This window comes from Culex pipiens, chromosome 2 (assembly GCF_016801865.2).
Source record: "Culex pipiens pallens isolate TS chromosome 2, TS_CPP_V2, whole genome shotgun sequence".
Classification (NCBI taxonomy): domain Eukaryota; kingdom Metazoa; phylum Arthropoda; class Insecta; order Diptera; family Culicidae; genus Culex; species Culex pipiens.
In genome coordinates this window covers 182,887,537-182,915,468 of record NC_068938.1, presented here as the reverse complement: position 1 = coordinate 182,915,468, position 27,932 = coordinate 182,887,537, and the positions used below count along the sequence as shown (strand labels likewise).

General features: G+C 38.9%; 3 protein-coding genes across 10 annotated transcripts in view; all 3 read right to left on the bottom strand.

Moving 5' to 3' along the window:
- Positions 1 to 4,034: 4,034 nt before the first annotated feature.
- Positions 4,035 to 10,379, bottom strand: LOC120429140 (zinc finger protein 236-like). 3 transcript variants are annotated; one of them, XM_039594341.2, is made up of 4 exons: positions 10,000 to 10,379; positions 7,160 to 7,283; positions 4,698 to 6,769; positions 4,035 to 4,633 (listed from the first exon to the last, which is right to left on the bottom strand). In XM_039594341.2, the coding sequence occupies exons 1-4, from the start codon at positions 10,356 to 10,358 to the stop codon at positions 4,498 to 4,500; spliced, it is 2,691 nt and encodes an 896-aa protein (XP_039450275.1). In that variant the 5' UTR covers positions 10,359 to 10,379; the 3' UTR covers positions 4,035 to 4,497. The 3 variants fall into 3 exon arrangements, with proteins under 3 accessions (XP_039450275.1, XP_039450291.1, XP_039450283.1); XM_039594357.2 differs by lacking the exon at positions 10,000 to 10,379 and adding an exon at positions 8,924 to 9,383; XM_039594349.2 differs by lacking the exon at positions 10,000 to 10,379 and adding an exon at positions 7,541 to 7,923.
- Positions 10,380 to 11,678: 1,299 nt separating this feature from the next.
- LOC120429240 (uncharacterized) lies at positions 11,679 to 13,430 on the bottom strand. Its single transcript, XM_039594453.2, has 3 exons — positions 13,269 to 13,430; positions 12,043 to 13,212; positions 11,679 to 11,979 (listed from the first exon to the last, which is right to left on the bottom strand). Exons 1-3 carry the CDS (start codon positions 13,326 to 13,328, stop codon positions 11,833 to 11,835), a joined length of 1,377 nt encoding a protein of 458 aa, XP_039450387.1. The 5' UTR covers positions 13,329 to 13,430; the 3' UTR covers positions 11,679 to 11,832.
- Positions 13,431 to 15,221: 1,791 nt separating this feature from the next.
- Positions 15,222 to 27,932, bottom strand: part of LOC120429394 (IQ motif and SEC7 domain-containing protein 1) — a 223,131-nt gene continuing 210,420 nt past the window's right edge. For all 6 annotated transcript variants that reach the window (XM_052708734.1, XM_052708733.1, XM_039594547.2 and 3 more), the window contains 3 exons: positions 25,873 to 27,773; positions 20,085 to 20,504; positions 15,222 to 19,630 (listed from right to left, as the gene is read on the bottom strand). In XM_052708734.1, the coding sequence (XP_052564694.1) occupies positions 19,182 to 19,630; positions 20,085 to 20,504; positions 25,873 to 27,773 (2,770 nt within the window). In that variant the 3' untranslated portion in view covers positions 15,222 to 19,181. The remainder of the gene's footprint in view (positions 19,631 to 20,084; positions 20,505 to 25,872; positions 27,774 to 27,932) is intronic.

Genomic DNA, 27,932 nt, shown 5'->3' with positions numbered 1-27,932 from the left:
GTTTTTTTTTTTTGCCAAAATGTTTGTTTTGGCTTTCCCTCTAGTTTACCTAATCCTAGCAAAAATATTTTTTTTAGCGTTCCAAGATTCTGCGTTCTGAGATTACAAAATTGAATTTATTATTAAACTTTTTATATGTTTGTCGCAAAAATATTTTTCTTAAAATAACGTGGATTTTACGTGGATTGGGTTTTGGGATGGCGCGGATATTTTTTTACGATTTCTCCGTAACAACCCTGAATAAAGGAACTTGAGATTTCAAGAATTTATAAAATATGGTCTCTTCGGAAAAGTTGTTTCAACTTTAATTAAGATCCAGCATCCGAGATTTAAGGGATTGTACAACTACATTTTACATATTTTTCCCAAACAACATTCAAGGGCTTACAAGGTGGAGTTCCCGTGGTCAGATCGAGCTTAGATTTGGAATCTATTCCAAAACACCCAAATATCTAAGTTTGATAAATAATGACTTTTCGAAAAGCTCGAGCAGGTTATATTTTGTTTTTATTCTTATAAAATGTATTGATCGCGTGATTGATCGTCTGTAGGCTCTGGTCAAAGTAGAAAACTTTTTTTTTTAATTTTATAGCAAAAATATTTTTTTGTAAAATTATTTAAGAAGCTGTTTTTTTTCAAATATCCAGAAAACTGTTTACTTTAAATACAAACATTGTTGAAAAAAACCTAGAACTTTTTTAAAACCGTAAACATGTGCTTGAAAAATTTACACTTAATTGTATATTTTTCTTATTTTTTCATTTTTCTAAATCTTTCTTAAGGTTCTGCAAAATTACATGTTTTTTCAAGTTTTTGTCTCCAAAACCTTTAGTTTTTTTTTTTTATAAAAATATAATCAAAAATGGCATTGGCCTAATTCGTTTGAATTCTGCCAAAGGCAACCATTTTAAAATTAAACATGACTTCTAACATTAATTCAAATTTCCAATTGATTTTTTTTTTGAAAACTTTTAACTTTTAATTTACTTTGGGAAATGAAGTGAAATTAACTCATCGCTATTTGAAATTTGCAACAATTTTAATTATTAATTATGTCTAGAGTTTTTTTTTTAAAAAAGTTCATATAAGCTATTGTGTTTCATATGTTAATAGGACCTTTTCAAAGAAAAATTCTAGATTTTTTGGTAAAGGGCAACATTTAAAATGGTTGATAAAATAAAAAAAATGATTTTAAGTTTTTGCAGAATCCATCGATAAAAAAAAAAAAATAAAAATGTCATTGAAGTTTTTCAATATCCTAAATTTCCAATATTCAAAAAGGGAAATGCATGTAACCATAAAAACGCTCTAAACAATATGTTAGTAAAAAATAGAAAATGAAAAAAAAATTGGTGGCCTGGAGAGGTCAGGGAAAAGTCAGGGAATTTTATTTTGGGATTTGGATCGACACCATGTCTCTGAAATCCGCAATAAATTAATGAAATAAATTATGTCAGGCAATTTATGCACTTAATTTAACTGTTACTGGTTGAACAAATCATTCTAATGATTTGTGGCTTGAAACCGCACAACGATTTGGCATGTTTGGTGAACGTACTTTTTGAGGGCTGAACCGTACGTCAAAAAAGTTTGCCACGTGCTTCGGAATTTCAACCAATCAGAAGGTGGGTCGAAAATAGGCACATTAATTAAACATTAAAAACCCAGTTTATTCATGTAAAACAAACTAGGCTGCCTGTAACAGCCTTTGAGAATACATCAAAATAAAAGTGCGCTCTGCTTAGTAGGCCCAAAATAGGGACAAATCTGGAGTTTTTTTTTAAAAAGGTCCAATACTCCAAATTTTCAGTTTTTGCTTTTTGGATGTTTTTTAATACCCCTGACTCAAGGCGGTTTCTAAAACACACAAAAAGCAAAAACTGGAAATTTGGTTTATTGGACCTTTTCAAATAAAACTCCACAAATACCCTATTTGCTGTTTTTAATTATTTTCCAACAGCAATGGAGCACCCGCAGTCGAGCAGTTTTTGAAAGTTCGCTCCATAAGAAATACATTGTGGAAAAAAGAAAAAACTGCTCGAATGGAAGTGCTCCATTAAAGAATCTTCAAAAATAGAAAATCTTTCGAAGCTCATAAAGGAAAAAAAAATTGGAACAGAACATGAAATAACAATGTAAAATAAAACTGAAAAAAAAACATCTGGATTTTTCGGCAGAATACCGATTTCATCACTACACTGGCAGGTGTCACGAGACACGTCGAAAAATGAGCTGACACTTTGCGGATAAAAACAAACAAAACCAAATAAATCAATTCAAGTGGTGCTAACAATGAGATTCGCGAATAAATCTTCTTCTGATTGAAAAAATCAAATCAAATTGTTCGCTCGATTGCGAGATTCCTACTCGAAACTAGTTGTCCGAAGGCTTGATTGTTAAGGCAATTGCAACCCTCTTTTTACATCTAAGCTTCCATCCACCTCGGGATTCGAACTGACGACCTTTGGATTGTGAGTCCAACTGCCTACCTGCGACTCCACTGCACTGCCGTTCTAAGCATAATTGTCCCATGTCATTTTTGGACGATTCTGACATTTTATCATTTTTAAGTTTAGTTTTACGTATACTTTTTGATAAACACATAAAATCTAGTACTTTGTTCAGAAAATCATTGAAAACAACACCAAGTCTGTTTGTCTCATCGTTGTACTTCTACGCATAATTGTCCCACCAAGTAGTTTCTATCACGAAATCATGAGTTTTACGAAGAATTTTATCTTGTTTACTTGTTTACCTGCAAGAGGATTACAAATAAGGGTGATAAAATGTTAACCGGGGTGATTAGGGACATATAGGGCGAATAGGGACCCACGGGACAATTATGCGTAGAAACACAGAAATCGATCGAAAAATTTCAATCACGTTTTTCTCAGTTGCCCTTTTTTGAACATGGGACAATTATGCGTAGAACGGCAGTGCAGGACTTAAAAATCCAAATTTTAAACCGCAGGACTTGAAAACTAAAAATGTAAAAATTTAGAGCCTTCAAAATTTTATAATATTAAAATTTATTTAATCCAATTCAGATATTTTTAAATTCAAAAAATTAAAAACCTGGTCCAAAAACTATTATTTTTTTTCGCCGGATCTCATAAATTTTTATGAAAACGTTTTCCGGATCTATTGTCTGGCCCATCGTTGGTGGGTAATCGGAAGACCTCCCAACGAGCTCAAAATAAAAACCAAAACGAAATCTTTCTGCAGCAACAGAGGCATTGCATATCATTTCATTTATTACTTTGTCTTTGTACAACATCTGCCTTTGCTGAAATATAATTTCTTAATTTTAAATATGGACTAACTTCAAAGTATAGAAAATAGCAGTATACATTTGAACTGGATAACTTCAAGAAATTTTTCGCCCTAAACTTGAAATTATTTGAACTTGATGGTGAGGTGAAATCTAAGTTGAATATAGAATTTAAAAAATAACTAAGTCAATCGATTGTGCAACAATTAATGGTGGCAACAAACTGCCCGTACAAGCTGGAGAAGCACTTCCTGACCCACTTTGACAAATAGCGCGACAAGGTTTTATAACTTGCACCTTTGGCCAATCGACCCTACAAAAGGCACCGAGAAGCGGTTCAAGCGCAAGGTGATCATCACTACTTCTTAAAATTGATTACGAATAGAAGATGTTTGTTTCAAAGAAATCTTTTTTTATGTATTTTATTTTAAGAATATCTGAATGTGCACAGTTTTGAGATGACAGGTTGAAAAAAATTCGTCATAAATTCTGTTAAAATGCGATGAAAAAATATTTGTAATAAAATAAGCAAAAAAACAATAATTAAAATCTGGCATCCTTGCAATGAAATATCGCTACTTAGCACAATTTCCAAACTTTTGAGTTCCTGTACATCGTAATTAGAAGACTATTCCGATTTTACGTGAACTGGAAACATCTGGCAACCCTGTTGTGAGATATCACCACTCAAGCCGGCTTTGAACGTTTGAAATTTAGTGTTAAAGGTTTTTCTCAACTTTTCGTAAACTAAAAAACTAATAAATTATTTTAAACTTTACTTTATTCCCAAATTGCTTGAAGAATGATTTTACAATTATTATGACATTTTTTTACAATTTAACATATCTCTGTTTACCACATTTACGTGAGGCTGCTACGAAACTAAAGAGTTGTAATTTTCCTTACATGCTTTTGACGTAAATTGTCCAGACACTCAACACGCTCGCTTCCTCGCTCACTCATGCCACAAACACATACGCACTAAAATTATTTGACTTATCCTAATACAGATTGAAAACATACATTTGCGAGAGAAATTAAAGGGGTGTTTGCTGGATAAAAGTCTTATCTGCCTCATCGCCGTCAACGTAAAAATAAATTTTGTCAAGCGAAAAAAAAAATAAAAAGAAAAAAATCTTAACCACAAAACATCTTCTAAACGTAACCAATTCTTGGGGGAAGTAGTGATTTGTTGCAATTTACAATTTTTTGAACATTCAGCGCGCCTACGTAATCGAAACGCTGTTCTCCTGGAGATACTTGAGCACGCACCGCTTGCGGTGGATTTTCAGCCCCGCGTACAGCTTGAACGCGGCCGAGCAGAGGTCACACTTGAAGGGTCGCTCGTTCGAGTGGAGTTTCCTAGGGTTGAAAAAGGGAAGATTTGATTATTTGAAATTAGTTTGAAGAAGGTACGAACACGCACCTGTGGGTGATCAGATTCGAGGGATGCACGAACGCGCTCGAGCAGAGGTCGCACTTGTGGCGCCGCTCGCCCGTGTGCGTCCGGATGTGGATGAGCAGGTAGTCCTTGCGCTTGAACCGCTTATGGCACTCGGTGCATTTGTAGGGCCGATCGGCCGATGGCACGAACGCGACCGCCTCGTTGTTCTTGAAGTGGGTCAGCACGTGCTTCTCCAGCTTGTACGGGCAGTTGAAGGTGAGCGCGCAGATCTCGCACCGGCGATCGCCGCCGGAGGTGGAGCCCTCGGCGCCGGAATCTGCCGTTCCGGCGCCATCGTTGCTGCTGCTGTCCGGCGAGGCGGGTTTGTCGTTGACCGTTGAGGAGGAGGACGTCGCTGCGGCGGCTGGGACGCCCTGCTGCTGTTGCTGCTCGCTCACGTACGACTCGTACAGGTGGTGCTTCTTGATGTGCGAGACCAGGTTCAGCTCGCACTTGAACGTCTTGAAGCAGACCTTGCAGGACCGGGCCTGCGTAATGTCCTCGTCCGTTTTGTGCGTCTCGATGTGCACCTTGAGGAGTTCCTCCGTCCGGAAGCACTTGTCGCACTTGGAGCATTGGTGCTCGGGGAGGGGCGCGTTCGCCAACTCCGCAACGTCCTCGTCAATTGACGGGTGGCGGACGCGCTTGGCGGGTGGTGGTGTCGTGTCTTCCGGCGCGAGGACCAACGTGGTCGAGGGGGTGTGCGCGATGGACTTGTCGACGATGGGTTTGGATGGCGTTCCCGAGGCTCCCGCAGCACCAGGGAGTTTGGATCCGTTGTGGATCTTCATGTGCACTCGCAGCTCGTACAGGTATTTGAAGATCTTCATGCAGTAATCGCACCGGAACAGGATCACCGGGGGCGATTCTTCCTCCGCGGGTGGCAAAATCGACGACAGCGTACGGTGCACTCCGTCCGGATCCGGTTCCAGCGTTTCATTGTCCACCGGTTCCTGTTTGATGTCAATCTCGTCCACATCCAAAATCTCCTCCTTGATCTTCACGGCAGGTTCCTCGATCACGGTAGCTGGCGCTTGCACCACCTTCCTCACCGTTGGTGCCGGAATCAGCGGCGGCGGTTCCGGCATCGGTTCGTCCATGTCCACGTCGGCGCCCGAAAGCGTAGTCTCGTCCGCTTCCATTTCGATCTTCAAAAAGTCTCCGGCGATGAACGAATCGTCCCCTTTGCCGACCAAGTCATCAACCCGGATGTCCCCGTGCTTGGCGTTGACGTGATCCGCCAGGAGGTCGTACGATTCGCACGTTTCGGCGCAGAACCGACACTCGAACACTTGCAGCTTGCGATGCGCCCTCAGGTGATACTTGAGCGTCGATGGCGAGATGAACGTCTTGAAGCAGACGGCGCACCGGAGCAGGTTATCTCCGGTGTGGGCTCTCAAATGGATCTTCCAATTCGATCGGTCGTTGAACTTCTTTCCACAATACTCACACGTGAACAAGTTCTCCTCGGTGTGTAGATTCATGTGCCGCTTAAGCGTGTACGTGTTCCGAAAGGGCCTTGCGCAAATCACACACTCCAACCGTCCGTCAGGACCAACCACCGCCGGAACACCGTTGACCTCCTTCTGATTCGGATTACCGCCACTCACAACCGCATCCTGCTTAGGTTCACTGGGCGGAGTCGCCACTGCCGCCAGGCTTGAAATCGGCTTCACACTTATCGTGGGTCTGGTCACGACGGGTGGCGTCAAAACTTCCGGCGCTGCCTCCGTCGACGACGACGCCCCCCCATCCGTCGTCGTCCCGGCAAACTCGCTCTGGCTCACGGTGGTCTCGTCCGACGAGCCGTACAGCTGCAGCTGCAGGTCCTTGAACTCCTCCGACTCGCGGACGACATCTTCCTCGTCTCCGTCTGCCGACGCGGTGTCCGGCGACGGTGACGGCGATTCCTTGCCGTCGACACCGATGTCATCTAGTAGGAGCCGCAGGATGCCGTCGTTTTCGATGCACTTGGCGCGGAACTTGCTGTACTCGAGCAGCTTGGTGTCGCATATTGCACAGATGGCCGCGGGGTAGGTGGCCTTCAGCGTGATCTGGAAGCGGGCGGGACCTTTAGAATTGTGTATTTTAACCTATACCCAAACTGACTCAACGCCAGAGTTTCTTCTAGTTAAATCAGTACAGATTTTCTTTCCCTGCTGTCTGCACCTTGGATAAACCTTGAGTTAGCCAAAAGGTGCAGGTGGTTATGTTACACATGATCAGAAAACTGTTGCGTTGCAGACATCATCTCTGCTTGGGACGTAAGATTCAAGTATCTAGAATGTCACGACGAGGCCATGCGATGGTAACGCGACGATTTCAAAAAAATGGATTGACACCGCAGATAGAGCTTTAAGACAAAGTCCTTTGGTCAAAAGTCCACGTCCGTCGTCAAACCTGCAACGAGATCAACCCGATTACTTCACCACAGCAAAACTCACCTTCACGGTTGTACATTCGTAGATCTTCTGCAGCAGCGCCGTGTTCGTCCCGACCTGATCCTTAAAGGGTCGTGTCAGCTTCACCTCCTTGCCCAGACACAGGCGGCATATTTTGCTCGAATCTCTGCAAAAATAAGCGAAGAACATTGATCAGAGTGAGTCAAGCCATGCAACGCATGGCGGTTCAAAACAGGTTTCTCGTGTCGTCGAGGCGCAAAAACAACCAATGCTGAGCGGCGGCGATCGATCCTGGCCAACACAACACAAAGAAGAACCCAGCGCAGAGAGAGAGGCGAAACAATAAAAAAAACCTCAATCGTGAACGTTCCATCGCGTCGACTCCGTCGACCGACCCATTGTTCTAGCTTAGGAAGGTTATACCTGTGCTTCCCCCTTCCCGCCATCATCTTCGTCACCCAGTCGGAACAATAGAGAGATGTTTCGCGTCTTGGCGGAGCCAATCGGCGCAATTTGTGGAGATAGAACGAGATGCAGGGTTTGGCCAACCCGAGTCCGCATTTAGCTCGGTAGAACGCAACACTGCTGCTGTGACTACTGCTAATCGAGGAAACCAATAAAGAAGAACAAACTTGAACCATAAGTACGCACGAAACTTGTACCTACACACAAACACGTGTGCATGTGTAGAGGAGAGGAAAATAAACACAAAGCGACGACGGCGAACGCACACATGTGGACCCGTTCAGGCAGGCAAACAACACTGTGAGGCAATATCAAGTCGCAGAAGAGGAGTGAGAGAGAGGAGTAACAAGAAGTGGACACTTTTTGTGTTAAGACAACAACGACTGCGACTTGCACTGCGAAGACCATATAGACCGATGTTTGGAAACGTTTTGAGATTTATCATTAAGTTTGAAGTATGAGTTAAAACAATAGCTGAACTAGATCACTTGAAGTTCCTATGATATTTATTCAGAAAATAACAAAAACAAAAAAATAACTCAAACTTTTAAACAGTCTCAAAATTAAGAACATGACCATAACGAATTGCACACCCTTCCAGGATGCGAACAATGTCCATTAAATCAAACCTACTGCGACGGGTTTCTTGTGCTGAACAAGAAAAAGATCAAAAAACAACGAGAAGAACATTGTGAGCAGCATTGTATCTCCGCGCAAAGAAGCAGCACTCAATAAAGAGACACGAGAAACGACGACGACGACCAGCAAAAAACAACCAACAGAAAGAAGATCGCAGTAGGCAAAAAAACACACAGAGATCCATCGGTCGGCACCCAACACAACAATAACAACTCAAAGAGACTGCAAAAACAACAACAACAACACCATTAAGCTCCACTCGCGGCACAGCCGCCTTTGTGCGTTCTCCTATGTGTTTGTGCTCGTCCAACACTAGCTCATCGCCTACTAAACCCACACAAACGCAGCGAACCAATATTGACTCTGCGCGCCTACTGTGGCGACCGTTCTATTGCTGGTTTTTTCCTTCTCTTTGACCAGCTAAAAAGTATGTGCGTGCGTGCGTGTGTCCGTGCGCGCGGATGTTTTTCAATGAGGTAATACGACGAAACAACGGCCGCGGGACCAAAAAACTCGAAAGAATCGAGCTGCGCTCACACATTCAGGACCATCGCGTAAAGGCGTGTATGGTTTCAGAACCTTGCTTTGCTCTCCTCCAGCACACTGCTGCCGCTGTGTATGGTTTCCAACAACGCAGATAAAAGCGAGTGTGCCCGTGTGCGCGCCACCACCACCACTTCTCCGCTCCTCGGCTCTACTCACTTGGACAGATTCCTTCGAATGACCGAGTGATCCATGCTTCTTTCGGCTATTGTAGTCCACAATGTCACGCTGGTATCCTTCAATGTCTCCAAATCACTGCACCACTATTGATTGTACTCCATGCTGCATCGCAGCAATCTGCTCAACACTATTCGAATCTCCGCTCGCCACACTGTTCAAAAGAATGAATAGAACCCCACAACGAGTTGGACTACCGCGGCGACGACTGCGAACACGAACGAGTATTGAATGGAAATGGACTCATCTCTCGTCGTCGTCGTTGAGCAGCAGCAGCAGGTTTTTCTCGTACGTGCACGCGCGAGTGTATTGGTGGCATCGACTATTTACCTACAGAGGACGGCCAGAGCGTGTGTTTCATCAGAATGGAAGCGCACGGGTGTGGTTGTGCAAGAGTCCGGGCACAGACCTGTCGAGGCGGCGAAACGAGTCAAATGTATCGATAGGGGATGGTTGGGCAGCTTCACGCAGATTGCTCCCTTCTCAACATCAGATACTTGAAGAAACGGCCCTTAATTCTCAATCTACACATTTGGTCATTGATCGGCTCCCAATCCATCACACAGTTTGCATCTTGCCCAGCACTTTGAAGGCGGTATCCATCGAACAGCTGTCGAACTTCTACTCCAACATCGCCACCGAATGATTCCTCGTTCAGACAATGTACGTTGAATATGCGATAGTTGAAGAAATGGCCCTTAATCCTCAATCTACACATCCGATCATTGATCGACTCCCAATCTATCACACGGTTCTGCATCTTGCCCAACACTATAAAGCCGGTAACCAGTTTTGCTCCCTTCCAGCACATCTCCTGCAGTGTTACAACATCGAAGTTACGGGGTTTCAACAATTTACAGTTCCATGTTCCGAGTTTCCAATTGGTGTCCTTTTCGTGCCGAGATCGATTCCGTTTGTTCCGGATTCTTACCTTTGTCTTGATTTTGCAGCAGTGTTTGACAGTTTCATGGCTTGCTGAGAAGCTAGCGTCGTGAAGCTGCCAAACTGCACGCAAAATCTAGACTAACGCAATTTTGCTTCGCCGTTACTCAACTTACGTCCTAATAATCTCCGTCATCTTCGTGGTCACCGTATTCGGTGGAATGGCCTGCTCCAAATCCACGCCAGCCGTCGTCCCGGTCATAAACCGCGTCGGAACCCAATCCACGCTCTCCACCTGCTCCAGCTTGGCCGGCCGTCCGGACACAAAGTGCCGGCTGCACACCAACGCGTAGTCCACGTTCACATCGGGCCGACTAGCGACGGCGGCAGCCTTCACCCAGGCCGCGCGCCGGTCCCGGGAAATGTCCCGATGTTCGCGGTCACTTCGCACCACCGGGAAGCGAAAGTACGAGACGCCACCGGCGCCGTCCGTCGCTGCGTTCGACGGGCACGCTTGCACGCAGCAGTTTACCATGGTGGAGTTGCGGGCATTTCACGAGCGGATGAGCCGGATTTTTTGCAACGAAAACACGCGCGACGACCGAGTTGGGAAAATTTTGGCTTTTTGTGTTTGGAGCGCGAGCTAGTAAATAATGAACTGACGCATCGGGAGCTGTCAGAAAAAAATATCGATCGATCGAGATTTTGGGGGGCGAAAACGGAGCGAAATTTCTGGAACGTCGCAGGGGTGGGATTCACGCTGAGCGATAAAACATCGCATTGATGAAATTTGTAAATTGGGTCCTAAAATTACGCTTAAACTTGTGATATTATTGTTCACATCGATAAAGATTATTTTTCTGAGTACATTGACCCTTTGTACGACCGCAAAAGACTTTGAATGGTTTTTTAAATCAATCAAAAAAAAACTTTTTTAAATTTTAATGCAAAAAAAAAAAAAAATGACAAGACAACAATTTTTCGATGGATCACCTATGGTCCCATTGGAACGAGCTGTCAAGTACTAGGAACATTTCTGTCATGAAGGGCTGCGAAGTTATTTTTTTTTAATTAATTTAAAAATCCATTTAAAATCCGTTTTTTTTGTGTGTAGGTCATCATTTCAACCAAAATTTTTTGCAAGAAAATTCTGACAAAATTCTAGCAGGATTCTAGCAGATTCTTTTGAAATTTCATTCTGGCAGAATTCTTACATAATTCTAGCAGGATGGCCTGTCAGAATAGTTCTAGCAAATTCTAGCAGCATTCTTACAGAATCGGTTGAATTTCTAAACATTAAAAAATATGATATTCAAAGTATTAATAACGAGAACTTAACGAAATTATAATTTAAAAAATATTAATTTTGGGCATTTTACACATCTGAACTAATAATTTCAAAAATATAACAATTTGAAAATTTTAAAAACATTTCGTACTCGATTGTTTGAAGTCCACGTCAAAATTTCATTTCGGACAATCCAATCAAGAAATTTTTATCTTTCTCGAAATTTAATCTGATTTTCTGTTATTAATGAATTCAAGTCTTATTTTTAAAGAATTTTAAAATTTTCTGGTTCTTTTTACTATTTTTTTCCAATTGTTATTATTATTATTCTTTTATATTTAATTCCTTCTTTATTTGGACTTGCGTTTCTCAGCATTTAGAATTTTTTAATATTTTAATGGAGCACATCAACCAGAGCTTTTTGCAGCAAAAACAAAATCAAACCAAACTGGGAAGGAGGTTACTGACTCCGTACTTAGCTCATCGTAACCAAACTTTTTTTTTATCTTTTTTTTTGGAAATTTGTTTGTTTATTGGATACGACAACTTGTTAGTTTACACTGTTTATCAGGTCAAGGAAGTCACAAATCATACGCGTAAACAGTTTTAGAAAGTTTGTATGTTTTTGTTTTGTTTTATCATTATCAAACTTATAATCAACTTACAAACCACGTAACAACTGTAAAAACCGACTTACAAAACTATCTTCACAAATCTCCCCTCACAACCGCTTCCCGAGCACGCCGTTCCAGTAAATCTGGCAGTTGAGATTCTTGCTCGGCAGTATGAGCTCGTTGCCGTAAAGCTGAACGTCCGACTTGATGTAAAACTTTTGCAGCGACGGTGCATCGAGCACGGCGTCGAAAACCTTTTCATGGAATGAAATGAACAATAAATTTGTGTTTTTGTTTAAAGTACGATTATTTGTTACCATCTCAATCCGCTTGGGAAACTCGGCATCCTCTTCGGCTGGCAGCGCGAGATTAATCCGGAGCTCGCGTAGCTGTCTCAGAATGCCCACGATCAACATGAGGATAATCGGTAGGTCGTTTCCGTCCGAGATTTTAATCGCCAGGACTTCCAGGTCGGGATAGGTCGTCAAGAGGCGGAAAATTTCGAAGGATGAGTTGACGCGTGAACTCATCCGCAGGCTGGTCAGATTTGGGAAGTTTCTGATTAGCGCTTCAACCGACACGACGAGTGCCTGATCGATGTCCAGCGAGGTGATTTGCACGTTTGGTGTGGCATTTTCGTAGAAACTCAGGATGACGGAGTGTTCCGCTCGAAAGCTGCGCAAACTTTTTATCAGATAAAGCGAGGGGCAGGCCAGGTCCTTAAAGCCAATGATCTCGAACGTGTCGATGTTGGTTTCGGCTTCGGTGACTTCCTGGAGCGAATCCTCATCGTTTGTGCCGAAGGAGAATTTTCGCAGTTTGGGCAACTTTTGCAGGAATTGCATCAGAGCGCTTTCCAGGTTTAGCTCTCCAGTGTAATTTACCATCAGCTGGAGCGCTACCAAATTGGGAAAGTTCTTATAACAGTCACAAAAGTTGAACAGCGATTCGTGCGAAACGGTCACGTTCAACGTGACCAGATGTTCCGATAGATACTCCACAAACGCAAGCATCTTCACGCTCTTGGCGTACAGTGCAAAGTGTCGCACGCGGGCCATACAACTCGCCATAAATTTCTGGTCTGTTTTCGGAATTTTGTAATAGGACACCATCTTTCCCGGAACATCCCAAACCAGCGTGTCCAAATTCTTGAAATTCACCAGCACCCGCATCAACAGGTCCACGTGCGAATCCTTTCTACGCATCAATATACTCGTAATCCGCTCCGCCGAAAGAAGCTCCACCGAGCTCAGCGTAGTGAAGAAATAGTCGAACCGTTTAACGTCCAAACTGGGCACCGGAAGCGGACACGCGCTCAGGTCCAGATACTTGAAGCACCGATCGGGGCAGAGTCGCTCCGCCTGCTGGGGCCGGAACCGGAAGCGATGGTTGAGAAAGTGGAAGATAACCTGGTTCCAGCGGCGGCAAACGAGCGACATTCGCAGCAGATCCCGATGTTTGAGCTGAGTAAAGATTTGCCAGAGGAGCTGAGAGGGGAGGGAAATGGAATAAATTCCGGTTTTGAACAAGCAACTAAACCTACCTCATTGGGGAGATCGTCGAAAACTGCCAGGTAGATGATGATTTCTTTACATTCTTCCATTTCGTCTAATTTCAGCAGAAATCTCACTGAAAATCGAATTAGTTTCAGTGCAAAGCAATACTGTTTTGTTTGTCAGGCAAGTTTTGGCTGAAACGTCAATTGCACGTTAAACAAATATCTTGAATTCTTCAAGCTACACTGTGAATCAGCATTACACACTATTCAGTTCACTTTTACACGCTTGTATGAGGTTTTTTAGTTCCAGTACAACTTTGTCGAAGAGTGCGAAAAGATTCGGCCACTATAAAGAATATTCATATGTTAAATAATTTATAACACCACCGCCAAAAACATCAACTTTGTCTTATCTAAAAAAAGCACTCAACCCGAGACTCAACCGTCAAAACCAATTGGGTCCTAAAATGAAGCTTAGATTGCTGATATTATTGTTTACAGCGATAAAGCTTATTTTTCTGAGTACAATGACCCTTTGTACGACCACAAAGAGTTTAAAATGGACTTTTAAATCAATTTTGAAAAAATAACCTCGCGATCCTTCTTGACAGAAAAGCTCCTACTTGCAGGTCATCCCAAGGGGACCATAGTTAATCCATCGAAAAAATGTTGTCTTGTCAAAAAAAAAAATTTGCATTAAAATGAAAAAAAGTGATCAGAAATGGTTTTTAAACGTGTTTTTTACCGTTGTACATAAAAATTGACATAGGGCTTTAGTACCCAATTGTCAAACTGATTTTCAACACTATTTTTCGACAATTTCCGAACACATGGTTTCAAGCTTTTGACAGCTGCCAGTCGACCCAAATAGCGAATTTGGATTCGCTCATTCGAATGCAGTTCCATTCGAATTATAGAATCCGCTCCCAGGGTTTTAAGCGAAGATGGCGTTCGAATGGTGAACGTCCGAAATGTCAAAATCGCGCAGTAGCACCAACATTAGAAAAAAATGTGGCTGTCATGCCATGGCACACTTTTTTTGTAATGTTGGTACCACTGCGTGATTTTGACATTTGGGGCGTTCACCTTTCGAACGCCATCTTTGCTTAAAAACCTGGATATAATATATTTCAATAAATAAATAACTTTGCCATTGAGTTGCGTGTTTATTTTTCGCGTGTAAATATGATAAATTTTAGTTAATACTCATTTCTGAGATGTTTCTTACATTTTTATTAGTAATCAATCAAAGCTGAGTAAAATAACTCTGAATGATGTTAGCAATCGACACGATTATTTTTACTGGGCACACGCTTAGCGATTTCTGGTCATTGGCTGCTGTTTATGTTAATTCTAGAGTTTTTTTATTAGGTCCTATAAACATATGAAAGACAATAGTTTATTGGTCCTACTCAGAAAAAAAACTCTTGAATTTAACTTGGACTGGAATAAAAAAAAAAACTATCTTTTCTAAAAATGTGTTGAATTTTATAAGAAATTGTAGAAAATTTATACCTATTTTCCCTGAGATTTTGAAAAAAAAACACATAAAATTTAGATTTATATGTTTGATAAAATCTGAGTTAAATTAACCAGGAAATTAATAAATTGGGTACTAAAGCCCTATGTCAATTTTTATGTACAACGGTAAAAAACACGATTAAAAACCATTTCTGATCACTTTTTTTCATTTTAATGCAAAAAAAAAAAATATTTACAAGACAACATTTTTTCGATGGATCAACTATGGTCCCCTTGGAACGAGCTGTCAAGTAGGAACTTTTCTGTCAAGAAGGACCGCGAGGATAATTTTTCAAAATTGATTTAAAAATCCATTTTAAACTCTTTGTGGTCGTACAAAGGGTCATTGTACTCAGTAAAATAAGCTTTATCGCTGTAAACAATAATATCAGCAATCTAAGCTTCATTTTAGGACCCAATTGTGTGCAATTATTGCAATTGAAGGGCGTTTCTTTCATTCTTCAATAAATCAACTAATTTCGCATTTTTCAAATATTTATTGTTCTGGTTTATGGGAATAGTTTTCAATGTTTCTTCTCCTTCTTCCTCTTCTCCTTGCTCCAGCAGTGACAAGTGCCTTTCGCAGGACATGACATTTGTGTGTTTTTGTGTTTTCTTTTTACTTTGCTAAACCACATACTGAGAGTTGATTTCTTCGTAAAATGGGAGGGCACGGGGGAACAACGGGAGGTTGAGGGACGACGCTGATCGGTGTATCATCAATGGTATTTAATGGAGTACACATCTTTCGACTGATTTAGTTTTGGTTTTTTTTACTTGTAACTTTTTTTTATTTCTTTATTTTACTCTTTAACTCTGAATCTATTTTTTTTTGTTTTCTGTGTATGGAATTTTGTAAACTCGATTTGAATGATTTTTTTTTTGTTTCTATTGATTTGTTTAAATTCTGCTTACCATTTACGAATATATTAATTCTTTCACGATTTTTGTTTTCTTCTTTTCACTTGCTCGCTTTTCTCGATTAATAGTCGAATTACTACGTTTATCAAACAGGACTAGATTATTTTTTCTGCTTTCACCTTTCCTTTTTTCCTTCTCTTTCTCTCTCTTTTGCCTTAAACCAGCACACACTCGCGCATTGACCCTAGCCTACACTTATTCGCATTAATGCCTTATCCGCCATATCTTTTTTTCTTTTTCTTGCTGCATTCCGTGTCAAATCCACGCAAATCCATTTTTTTTGCTTTGTTTTAGTTGAAAGAGTTTACCAATTATTGTTTTATTATACGTTTGCTCATGCTTTACACAAATAAAAAACAACTTCCCAAATAGTACATAGAACGTAATAACCACAAAAGTTTACCTCGAATTTGTATGATGCTGCTGCTTGAATTACTTACGATTTACGATACGCAGTTTGTAGTGGTAAATCTTGCTTGTTTTTCTTTTTCTTAGAAGGTTAATATAATACAAAAATAAATCCACCATCAATTGTGTGTGTGAACGTGTCTCGATTGGCATTTTACCCATTTTTGTTTGTTGTGGTTGTAATATTTTTTTCTGCTTCAAGTGTGTCCAAGTTAAATTAATATATTTTTAATGTATATATTTTTTATGTACTTATTGTTTTACCCACAAATATAGATTAGTTTGTCATTGTTTTCGTGTGTGATAACTTGTGTGTGTGTGTGAATGCCTGTTTTTGGTTTTTCTTCCGGGAGGAGGGCTTTTTAATCTGAATTGATGCGAATTTACGCCAAATCTATATTTACACATGTGCGCACGCACACAATTCTGATCGTCGTCGACGTCCGCGCCCGCTTTGCTATTGCTTCCTTTTCGGGTTTGTGTCTTAGCTGTTGCGTGTGAATGTGATTGCCACCCTGATTATTGCAAGCGATCGTTAGATTGCGATCGTTTTCCACTAGCATTTTTTGTAGTAGTCGGGTTCTCTAAAATTTTTGAAGTAAAATATAGCAAACACTCCAAAAAGTATTATTTTCCTATTTTCAAAATAAAAAAAGTCTAGAATACATAATTCTTGAAAATTTAATTTCACACAAAAAAACTAGTATCAAAAATAATCCAAAATTACACATACTTAAGTTCAAAAAATTTCAAAAAAACTGTAATAAATATTTCATTTTCAAACTATGATTTTTTTTATTTTTAAATATTTGAATTTTCAAATTTCAAAACCTAAAAACAACTGATTGATTTTTTTGTTTTTTTTTTTAAATTAATTATTTATCGATATTTCTTCCAGAATAAAAAAAAATAAGGAGATAACAATTCATAAATTTTGGAAATTGATCCATTTTTTTCTTTTTTCAATATTTCAAATCTATAGGTTTAATTATTTTTAGATTTCAGATTTTCTTTTATAATTTTTTAAATTTTGGATTTTTTTTAATATCTGTGTTTTAAATTTTTGAGTTTTTTTTATTATATTTTTTTAATTTAAATTTTTTGTTACATTATATCTGACTCCATAAGTTTTAAAATCTCTTAAATTTTTGACTATTATTTCTAAAATTTTCGATTTTTTTCCAATTTAAAAATATCATATTTTTCGACACAAACAACGAATGTTAAAAATGAATTAAAATGTATTTAGCTTTTTATAAAAAAAATATTTTTTTAATTTGAAAAGGTCCTATAAGCCTTTGTGTTTCATATGTTTATAGGACCTATTAAAAAAAACTCTAGATCTTGTGTTTATAGTTTTAATTATTTTTACTTTTAATACTTCAACTTAAAAACTCAGAATTTTTTAAATTTCAATTTTTTTTTTAAATATTTTTGTTTCAAATTTTGTATTTATTTTTTGGATTTATACTAATAATAGATGAATTTTTGATTTTAAAAATTTAGTTTCATTTTATATATGAATTTCAAAAAAATATGAATTTATAAGTTTTAAATTTTTTTTAATTTTTTGACTCTTTTGGAATTTTCTAATTTTTCAAATTTCAATTTCACATTTTTTAACAGAACGGGTACAAATTGAAATAAAGACCACCTCTTAGTTTTTTAATGATTGAATTTTATATTTTTTAAGTCTTTTTATATTTTTTAAATTTTTTAAGTCTATGTAATTCTAGAATCTTAAAAGTTATCTTAAAGTTTAGGGAATAAAAATTTGGAAAAACATATGCCAAAAAATCAGATTTTGTATTTAGGTCAAATTGTGAAAAAAATAAAAATTAATAAAAAAATATCTTGCTTTGTATTTTTTTAATTTTAAAATTTGTTTTATTTAATTTCTTATAATTGTTTTTAGTTTTTAAAGTTTCAATTTTTTTTTAATTTTTGACTTTATTTTTGTAAAATTTCAAAATTTTCCAAATTTTTGTCGCATCTTTTGTTTAAAATATATTAGTTTAAATTTTGGTATTCATTTTCTGGTTTTAATCAATAATTTTGGAATTTTTGAGTTTTTTTTTTAATTTTAATTTCCTAATTTTTTTAATTTTTAGTTTTAAAATATTCTTTTTGGACTGATTTAATTTTTTTAGAATCTTTAGTTTTGACTATTGATGTTGGATTTTTTCTAATTTTCCAAAATTTCGTATTTTAATATAAATTATTAAGAGTCAAATTTCCATTTATGTTTGTTTAAAAATTTTATACCTTCATTTTTGAGTTTTGAAAATTGTTTCAAAGAAGAAAAAAATCCGAGTTTTTTAAATTCCTTTTTCAAACACTTTAATTTTGAAGTTGTTGGAAAGAATTTCTTTATTCAGGGTTTAAAATTTTGAAATTTATTTTTTTTCAATTTAAATTTCTGTAATCTTATTTGTTTTTAATTTTTTGTAAGCTTTTATGATTTTAAAAATTCATGAAATTCATTTTTTAAGCATAGATTTTTTTTTATTATTTTCTTGTGATTCTTTTTTTAATAAATTTTTTCAAACAACGAATTTCTAGTTTTTTAGTTTTTTTTGAGGTTTTGTAATTTCTCAATACATATATGAAAATTTGGTTTTTGCATTTTAATCCATCAATTTTGGTCTTTGAATTTTTGCAACGAAAAATTTATATTTTTTTATGTTTTGAGTTTATTTTTCATTATTTTTTTTAGCTTGAATTGTTTTTGAAATTTCTTAATTCTAAAATTTTTGAGATGATGATCTTTTTTTGAAATTTCCATTCTAGAATTTTTGAATTCATTTCAAAATCTGGTTTTTTGGTTCTAGCTTGCTCAAATTTAGATATATTTTTTTCATTTACGAATTTGTGATTTTTTTTAAATTTAAATCAAACAATCGCTTGCAACAATCAGGGGTGCACAATTTTTTTTTTTAATTTCAATGAATAAATTTGTCAAACTTTGAACTGCGCGTTTGTGTGTATATTTTTTTGCGCGACTTAACCTCGACAGAAACGCTGGATATTTCGGGGTGGGAGCGAAAACACCTACTGAAACAGGACTAAACAATTTTGGTTTGTGTGTCTCTGCTATATATTTACACCTTAAACTTCGGTGGAGCGCCCATAGTTGGCGCCACTGCCGGGAGCGGACGCAGCCGCCGCCGCCGCCATGGTGGCGCCCTCCTCCGGTCGCGACAGTTTCCGCTCGCGCCGTATCGCTCCGGTTGCGAGCTGCTGCGGTGGCTGCGTCACCACCACGTTCTGTGGTGGTGGCGGTTGCGTCGTCATCACGACTGGCTGCGTCGGCGGTGGCTGCGGATGTTGCGGGTGCTGTTGCAGGATTTGCTGGTGATAGATGGCGCCCATCAGGGCGGTGGGATGCTGGCCGGCATGCATGATGATCTGGCCGGAAGTGTTGCTGTGCGAGAGCATCCGGTTCACCTTGATGTCGCTACGGGAGCCGGTGCTCGCCGAGGTGGATTGAAATGAGATCGACATTCCACTGTCGAGCGAGCCAACACTACCGCGCCGTTGGGGCTTCTCATTGCCGACTGGTTTATTGAAATAGAGAGGGAGAAGCACAAAACAAACCAACACGAGACGAATGAAGGAGATGCGAGCCGAGATTCCGTTGGTTCCGGGGGTTGTGGTTGCGTCATGATGATGATGTCGTGGTGGCGATGGGATGCGTGCGTTCGTGCGTGCGTGATGAAGAGTTGCGCGCGGATGAGCGAGAAAAAAAAGAAGAAACGGAAGATCAGTGATGCGTTCGTTTGGGTTTGGGTCTTTCGCCATCTTGCCGGGGTGATAAACTCAACGAAAGTGGCTGCGTACTTGCGCCCACGTTTTCGTCAAGTTCAGGGACTCAAGCCAAAAGAAGAACAAAACAAGCTTCTTTTTTCCGATATTCGATTTTGTTTAATGACGAAATAACCAAATAAACAATAACAAAATATAATAATACTTAACAAAAAAAAGCAAAACGACCATTCTAGAATGACTTACATTGTTCGTGCATATCTAAGAGTGAATTGCTAAGCGCGCTTCGCTTCAACTGTGCTTCGCTATGTGTGTGTGCAATTCCGCAGTCGCTGGGCGAAACTCCGCCGCCGCCGACGCCTCCGACGCCGACCGAACCGCTACCTTGGAGTCCCCCACCGCCGGCACTGGGATGGAACTGGCCGACCTCGACGTCCGCGACGCCGCTGTCGCGGTTTTCGCTGTTGGTGCTGCGTTGGCCCCCGCGCGCCGACTTTTGCCGCTCGAGTTCGGCCTCGATGCGCAGCGTTTCCATCTCGTCCATCTCGCTGATGGATTCGCGCAGGTCCTCGGCGAACTTGCAGCGGTCGTGCTCGTTGCGCGCGTTGAACGTGACCAGCACCTTGCCGTCGACTTTCTGCGAGAGCCGGATGCAGTACGGGTAGTCTGGAGAAGGGAGATAAGGTTAATGAATTTCAGTTTAAATTGCATCATTTTATAATAGGAGTGCAAAGAAAGAATATTAATATTATTGTCGTTCAGTTCTTTTCGAACAAATGCAGGAGACACATTTACTCGAGTTCTTAAATCTAGATTTTTTTTTATCAGCTGTTGAAAGCTTAGGCAAGTAACTTCACGTAATGCTTACGTAATGCTTAAACAACAAAATAAATGAAATAAAAAAAATCTCCTTTAAAAATTTAAAGAAGTAGGGAGTAAAAACTCAAGCAAACAAAAAATATCAAAAATATAAATCAAAAACTTTAAAAATACAAAAGTAAAAAAAATCGCAATTCAAAATTTCCAGTGTAAGAACGGGCATCGATGAATAAAAATTAAAAAAATTAAATTATAAAAAAGAACTATTTTTATATAATTCATACAATACATTATTAATATATGTATTTTTTTTCATTTTCAATTCAATTTTTTCAAATGTTTTTTTTAAGTCTGAGGTTTGATAAATTTCCAAAGCATAAATTTTGCAATACATTAAAAAATACCTAGATATTGAAATTTTGAATTTGTGAATTATTTGTTAATTTGTTAATTAATTTTTGAATTGAGAAATTAAAAAAAATTAAAACTTTCAAATAAAAAATATTTTATGATTTTATTTTTATTTTATAAGGCCGTTGCAACAATTGTGCATCAAAATTTCACGAAACATAAAAAATGTATTTAAAATAGTCTTCAGTTTATGACACGACTTGCACGTATTGTAAAAAAAATGTCCCCTGATTTTTCGAACCAATTTTCAATAAAAATTTTAATCAAAAAAAATGCAAAAGCCTTAATAAAAAAATAGGAATTTCGAAAAGCTTAAACTTAATTTTTTTCGATTTAAATGTTGATACCTTGAAAATTATCTTTATTTTAGATTCTTTAATTTCAGAAATTTTAAATTAGAAAAAAATAAAGCTTTTCAAATATCAATAAAAAATAAATGCCAAAACTTCAGGGTTTTATTTTTATTGTACAAATTAGAACATAAAAAAAAGTTCAGGGATTTAGAAAAGTTTAAACTTATTTTTTTTTTCGATGAAAAATGAATTAATAAAGGAATAAAATTAAAACTAAAAAAAACTCTAATTGTATGTATTTTTACACTACATAAATGATAAATGTATTTTTTTCCATTTTCAAATTCAAATTTATCTTTTTATTTTATATTTTTGAAGTCTGAGGTTTGATAAATTACCAAACCATAAATTTTGCAATTCATGAAAAAAATACTTAGGTATTGAAATTTTGAATGTAAAAATTCTAAATAATATGTTTTGATGATCTTCACATTTCAGAAATCAGAGATTTGACAAAAAATATAGCTTTGAACATTTATAACAAATAATTGGAAAAGTACATAAATTTCAAGATTTTAATTTTATTTTATAAATCTTAAAATTCAAAATCAAAATAGAAATTTAGAAAAGCTTAAACTTAATTTTGTTTTCGATGAAGTTTTGAATAAGACAAAATTGAAAAAATAAAGAAAATGAAATTTCAAAATTATAAGCATTATAAAATGAATGATTTGAATTTTAAATCCTCTTTTTTACAATACAAAATATTTTTTTTCCATTTTTAATTCAATTCTATAAAGACCACAAAAAAATTAGGTTTTAAAAATTTCCAAACCATCTTGCAATTTATTTGAAATTTTGAATTGAAAAATTATTAACAAATATGTTTTGATACCTTGTAAATAACCTTATTTAAGATTTCTCGTTCGTTTTCGTTTTACGGAGCAAGGTGGGGGACGCGGCCTCAAGTCAGTCCAAGTCCGGTTTCTTGTGGAAAAAGGGTAGTGGCCGAACTAGTATTGCATACAAAATGAACACCACCGGAAGATATAGGGGATGGGGAGGGGGAAGGTGAAAGAAAATTAGTGTAGGTGTGAGTAGTAAGAACTTGGATGACTTGAGCAGTTACGGTAATCTAAGTTTAACACTGAATAAAGGAAATCTGAAATTATGATCCAAAGTAAAAAGGGCCGGAGAAATTAAATTATGAGTTAATTAAATAAGAAAATGTAACTGATCGCAGATGTATACAAAGGAAACCTATGATATATTTCAAATTTAAAGGAAATTTTAAAAAATACTGGAAAACAAAAGATGAAAACTAACTTGTCTAGGGAATATAAATCTTCGCAATTCGCAATTCGCAATTTTCAGTGTAAGAACGGGCCTTGACCGATCTTATGCACCAGGTTCCCGACGAACACGCACTGCCCTTACACCTACATCTCACCCTTGCTCTGAGTCAGTACGAGCAGCACGCTAGAACACGCTTTGAGTGTTCGTGCCAGGCATGCACACCTTCTTTTCCGGTTACGCATTTTAACTCGGCCGGGGGTGGTACATTACGTAGGGTTTGATGTAAGTATAAGCGCCTAACCATTTATAGTGTGCCTATCAACTATCATCAACGCAAAAACTGTTATATTATTAGTTTGAATTCAAAAATTAGTTGTTAGTTTACTGTGTATTGTTTTCTCCTGAAATCTTTCCTAGTGTTGAGTCGTGTTTATCTGTTGCTATTTCTTTTGTCGCGGTGTTTTGTTACAATTTTTGGTCCTAAGCATGTTATAAAAGTTTACCAAAAGTACAATAGTAATATTTGTGTTAATCCTTTAACCATTCCATAAAATGAGTAAGGTATGAGTAGACAGTAAAATAGAATTTATTTTATAAAAATCAAGAATCAATACTAAGAGAATGATGAGCGTATTTTAAAGAATAAAAATGAGAAGCTAGATGTATTAGATGTAAAATTAGACAATAGTTAATAAATAGAGATACAATACAAGCTTAGATTATAGTAATGATAATTTATAGGACAGATAAAGAATTATTCAAATAAATAAATTCGCAATAAAATCAAAAAAGATTAGGCGAATGATAAATAGACTTGATATTACTAGTACATTAAGGAAAAGTATATTTTTAAGGAAAAAAAAACAAAGTTTGTTACAGCAGTATCAATTGGTAAAAAAGAGTGGAAAAGCTTTGAGAGATAAGAGAATCAAAAGTTAGTAAAATCAAAATCAAATGATGGATATTAAATAGAAGAATCAGTGAAGAATTGAGAATCAGTAGAGCAAAATAAAAAAGGAGATAGGTGGTAGCTGGAAATGGAAAGGAGAGAAACCCCGTTGTGCGATGTTTCAGGTACATCCACAGCAGTTGACTCAACATACTGCGAATCGAAACAATACCGTCTACAATCACAAATTACTTCCCTTTCCCACATTGTTGCGCCCCTTTCTTTTAGCCGTCTCGACTCTGACCCGCGGTGGTCAAAGGTTTACGATCCGTTTCCACAGGCCACCAGCTAGGTCATCATGAAAACCAAGCCAACGTGGAGGTAAGAAAATAGGACACTCGCAAGGAACCAGAGCTATACTGTTCTGATCAAGATAATTCGGATGATCTAACAGAACTACGGATGTAGTTAGTTACGCTCCTTCCAGGATGTTCCTTACGTGGACGTCAACCGAAGAGCACGCAACAAGGTCAGTGCCATTGCATGCTCTTAGGTATCAATCCTTGGCCTGCAACTTGTCTAGGGAATATAAATCTTGAGGACTTTTTTCTGGGCCCCATCCTGTCGCGTCCGTCATTTCATTTTTCTGCTTCCATTTCATTAGGGCACAGAAGCTCTGCAAACAAGAGTGTATCTCTATCATACCTAATATAAACTGTCATTTGAGTGAAAGAGATGAACTCCTGTTCACAAAACCCTTGTGTCCCTTTGAAATGTTAGGCTCCATTTGATCGTCAAAACTCCAGTAAATCCTTGATTCGCAACAATGGTCGATACAACCATAATCCGAGAACCGTTAGTTCAACAGATTAACGAATTTTGTCCGATATCATTTCATTATTGATTGATCGAGACTCTATGGATGTTTTGACAATTCCGAATGGTTAGTATATCACTCAAATTGTATACAGAGATTCTGATAGCATCACTTAACTCGTTTACACAGAACTGTCGGCCTGGAATTATTAAACAATCTAAAGTTACAAAAAAACTAGCTATTCTGAGTGCCTTGCAAAAAACTTATTTATTAAAATACCAGATCCTAACCTAACACCCTCATTAAGATAAGAAAAAATCACGCTTCTGTTTTTGTGATTTATTAAATTATTTAATATAATCCCACAATGCCTAGAAGAGACCTCTCTTACTGTTGTGCGTAAGCGTTGCTTTGCTTTATGAATTTCTACCTAAGCTAACGATGTATCAAAAAGATTTAAACCTGTTCCTACCAGATTTTATAAACAAGAATATTGAGATGCAAATAAAAAAATCAATATCTTGCAATTTTACATAGTATAAAAGTTGTGATTTCTATCAACACAAGTATATAAATATAAAATAAATGTGTGATATATATCAACATCGGAAACCATTTTTGCAAATAGCCCTGAAACGACGGCAACGTGTGGCTCCATCTCCAGGGAATAACCTTATTTAAGATTTCTTGATTTAAAATTAGAAACTTGAAGAAAAAAAAAAAAACATTTAACTTTGAATATAATTTTTTTTTATATTTCATTCCAGGTTGTTGAGTTTCTTAAATTTTTGCGTTTAAAATTTCTGAAATCTGAAAACAAGTTTAAAACCTCATATTTCCGTGAATTTCCAAATTACTTTATTTTGAAGAATATTCAATATAAAAAAAGCAATTCAAAAATATTTTATTTTTCTGAAATTCAAAAATTTTAAAAATAAGAAATAAACGAGATTCATCAATTTTGAAACATTTTTTCTTGAACTACAATTCGATTACTCAAAAGCTTCGTCAAAATGTCGAAATATTGGTCTCTGTCCTAAAATATTACTCTAAAAATGCTCCAAAGTGATCTGATTAAGTGTTATCTGGTGGCATTGGAATTATGTAACGTTTTTTTTGTAACGAATTTTACAAATTTGGGTCGATTTCATAAAAAAAAGAAGATAATATTTTGTTATGTTTTTCTTTTAAAAAAAAAATCAAAACCTTAACTAGAAAAAAAAAACAAAAAAAATAAGATTTTAAATTTATAAAATTATTAGGAAACGTGTAACCGTTGAATCTGTTGAATATATTTGTCAAATTATAGAGAATTAAAAATGTATAAGATTGATTTAAAATACGAAAAGTTATTGTGATTTTATAAAGCAATAATTTGTAAAGATTGACACCATCTGAATCAGTATTTGATTACTTTTGAGATAAGATTTTCAATATTTTTAGGGATTTCAGTATTACATATCAGATTTCGTTCCAAATTAAAAAAATATAAAACCTATCAACACTCACTTGGAACATCGAGCAGCGTGACGACCATTCCGCACAGCGGATAGCTATTCCGGAACGTGTACGTGACGGAGCTCTTCTTCTTGCTGAAGATCTTGGTTATCACGAGCAGATCGTTGAACAGGAACACCTCGCGCTGGTGCACGCCCGGCCGCTCCTTCTTGTTAATGTCCGGAATTTCGTACAACCGACAGTAGCACACCAGTCGACGGTGGGGCAGCGCCAGGTTCGGTTTCTTGCCCACGATCGTCGCCTGGACCTTCATGACCTGGGTGACGTGATCGGAGCCGGGCTTGAACTCGTTCGCCTTGACACGCTCGTAGATTCCGGTCAGCATGTCCCGATCGATGTCGCCGCAGTCGTCGATGCCTCGAAGGTTCTTGATGAAGTCGTCGGCCCGCATCCGGCGTTCGGGTTTCAGGTTCGGCGTGTGCAGGTCCGTGTTGAGCATGATGATGGCAAAGGCGAGCACGAAGACGGTGTCGTGGGAGCGGAGCCGGGCCACGATGTCGCTGTTGCACTGGCAGTAGCGCGTCGAGAAGACCTCCATGAGGCGTTCGATTTTTTGGGCTTCGCCCGGCATCCGGAAGTAGCCTTGGAACTTGCGCAGGGCCACGTCCACCTGCATGCCGGAGAGATCCAGCTCGCCGGCGAAGCAGTCGAGGACGGCCATGTTGAAGGGGTTCTGCAGGTTGCCGAGGTACTCGCCGATCATCTGCCGGGAGAGACCCTTGCGCGAGATGAGGAACCGGGCCACGCCCTGGGGGGTGTTTTCGAGGAAGCCCTTCCGGATAAGGTAGGTGATGCCGCGTTCGGGCTTTTTGTTGAAGAGATTTAGGCCCACGCGGTACTGTCGCTTCCGGATCGTCTCCGAGACCTTGTAGCTGGTGGGCGTGTGGACAATTTGGTCGTGCTGCTCCATCGAGTACTGGGCGGCGCTCGTGTGCGAGCTGAGACATTCGTTCTCGATGCTGCTGATGGTGACGTTGGCACTTCCTGCGGATCCGACGACACCCGCCGTGACCGTGGCCCCAATCAGATGGTCCGGACTTTGGGCGTTGATTTGAATTCCGCTGGCGCTTCCACTGCTGCTGCCCGGTCCCTTTCGCTTCCACTGGGGCGAACTGGACCGATCGGAACCGATCTCCACGCCCTGCATTCGCTCCGCCGAAGCCGACGAATCGCTGCCGGAAGATTGAACCGAACTGAGCGAACCATTCTCCGCCGTTTTACACAACCCGTTTGGCCTCAACGAGCGGTTCGGCGTGTGCTGGGCGGACGTTATGCTGGACGTCCTCTTTGGTACTTCCGGTGGCACTTTGCGGCTCGCGCTACAACTGCTCGCCGCCGATCCGGAACTTCCGCCGGAGCTGCCAATTCCGATGCCACGCGGACGCATGTAAATCTGCGCCGCCGTGTAGTGCGGCGTGTACGGACAGTGCCCGTGTGGCAAACCGCCGGCGGTGGCCACGATCGGTTGTCCGCCGGTCGAATTCCACGACAGATTCATCGACGAAATGGTCGAATCGAGGACGGAACTGCCACCGCTCACGTTCAGATCCTGCGATCCGTATTGGCTGCTTTGGTACGTTGACGGCAGAATCTGGCCCTGGCCACCCGCGGCGGCGTAGTAAGCTTGTGCCTGCTGCTGCTGGTGCAGAATATTTACATGGGGATGTGAGTACGGCTGCTGCTGTTGGCCGCCCCCGGACGAGGGAACCGTCGTGCACATCTGGCCCTGCGTCCAGGAACTGTTGGCGGAGGCGGTGGCGGGTGGGGCAGGGCTGGCATTTCCGGACTGGCTGCGCGGAATCGGGCTCGAGTCCAGACGACGCTCGCGCAGGGACATTGACCGGACCGGGGTGACCCGGTGGTGCAGCGTTCCCGGCGGGGTGGCGGAGATTCTGTAGAAGAAGAAAAGTTGATTAATTTTATGTTTGAAACTAAATTTATTAAAACAACCTCAACATTACGACTAAACTACTAAAATAAAGACGGAGTGTATGGACGACCCTGCCTCACTTGTTTTCAAAACAAAGAAGTTTTTAATCGGACTTTTTCGC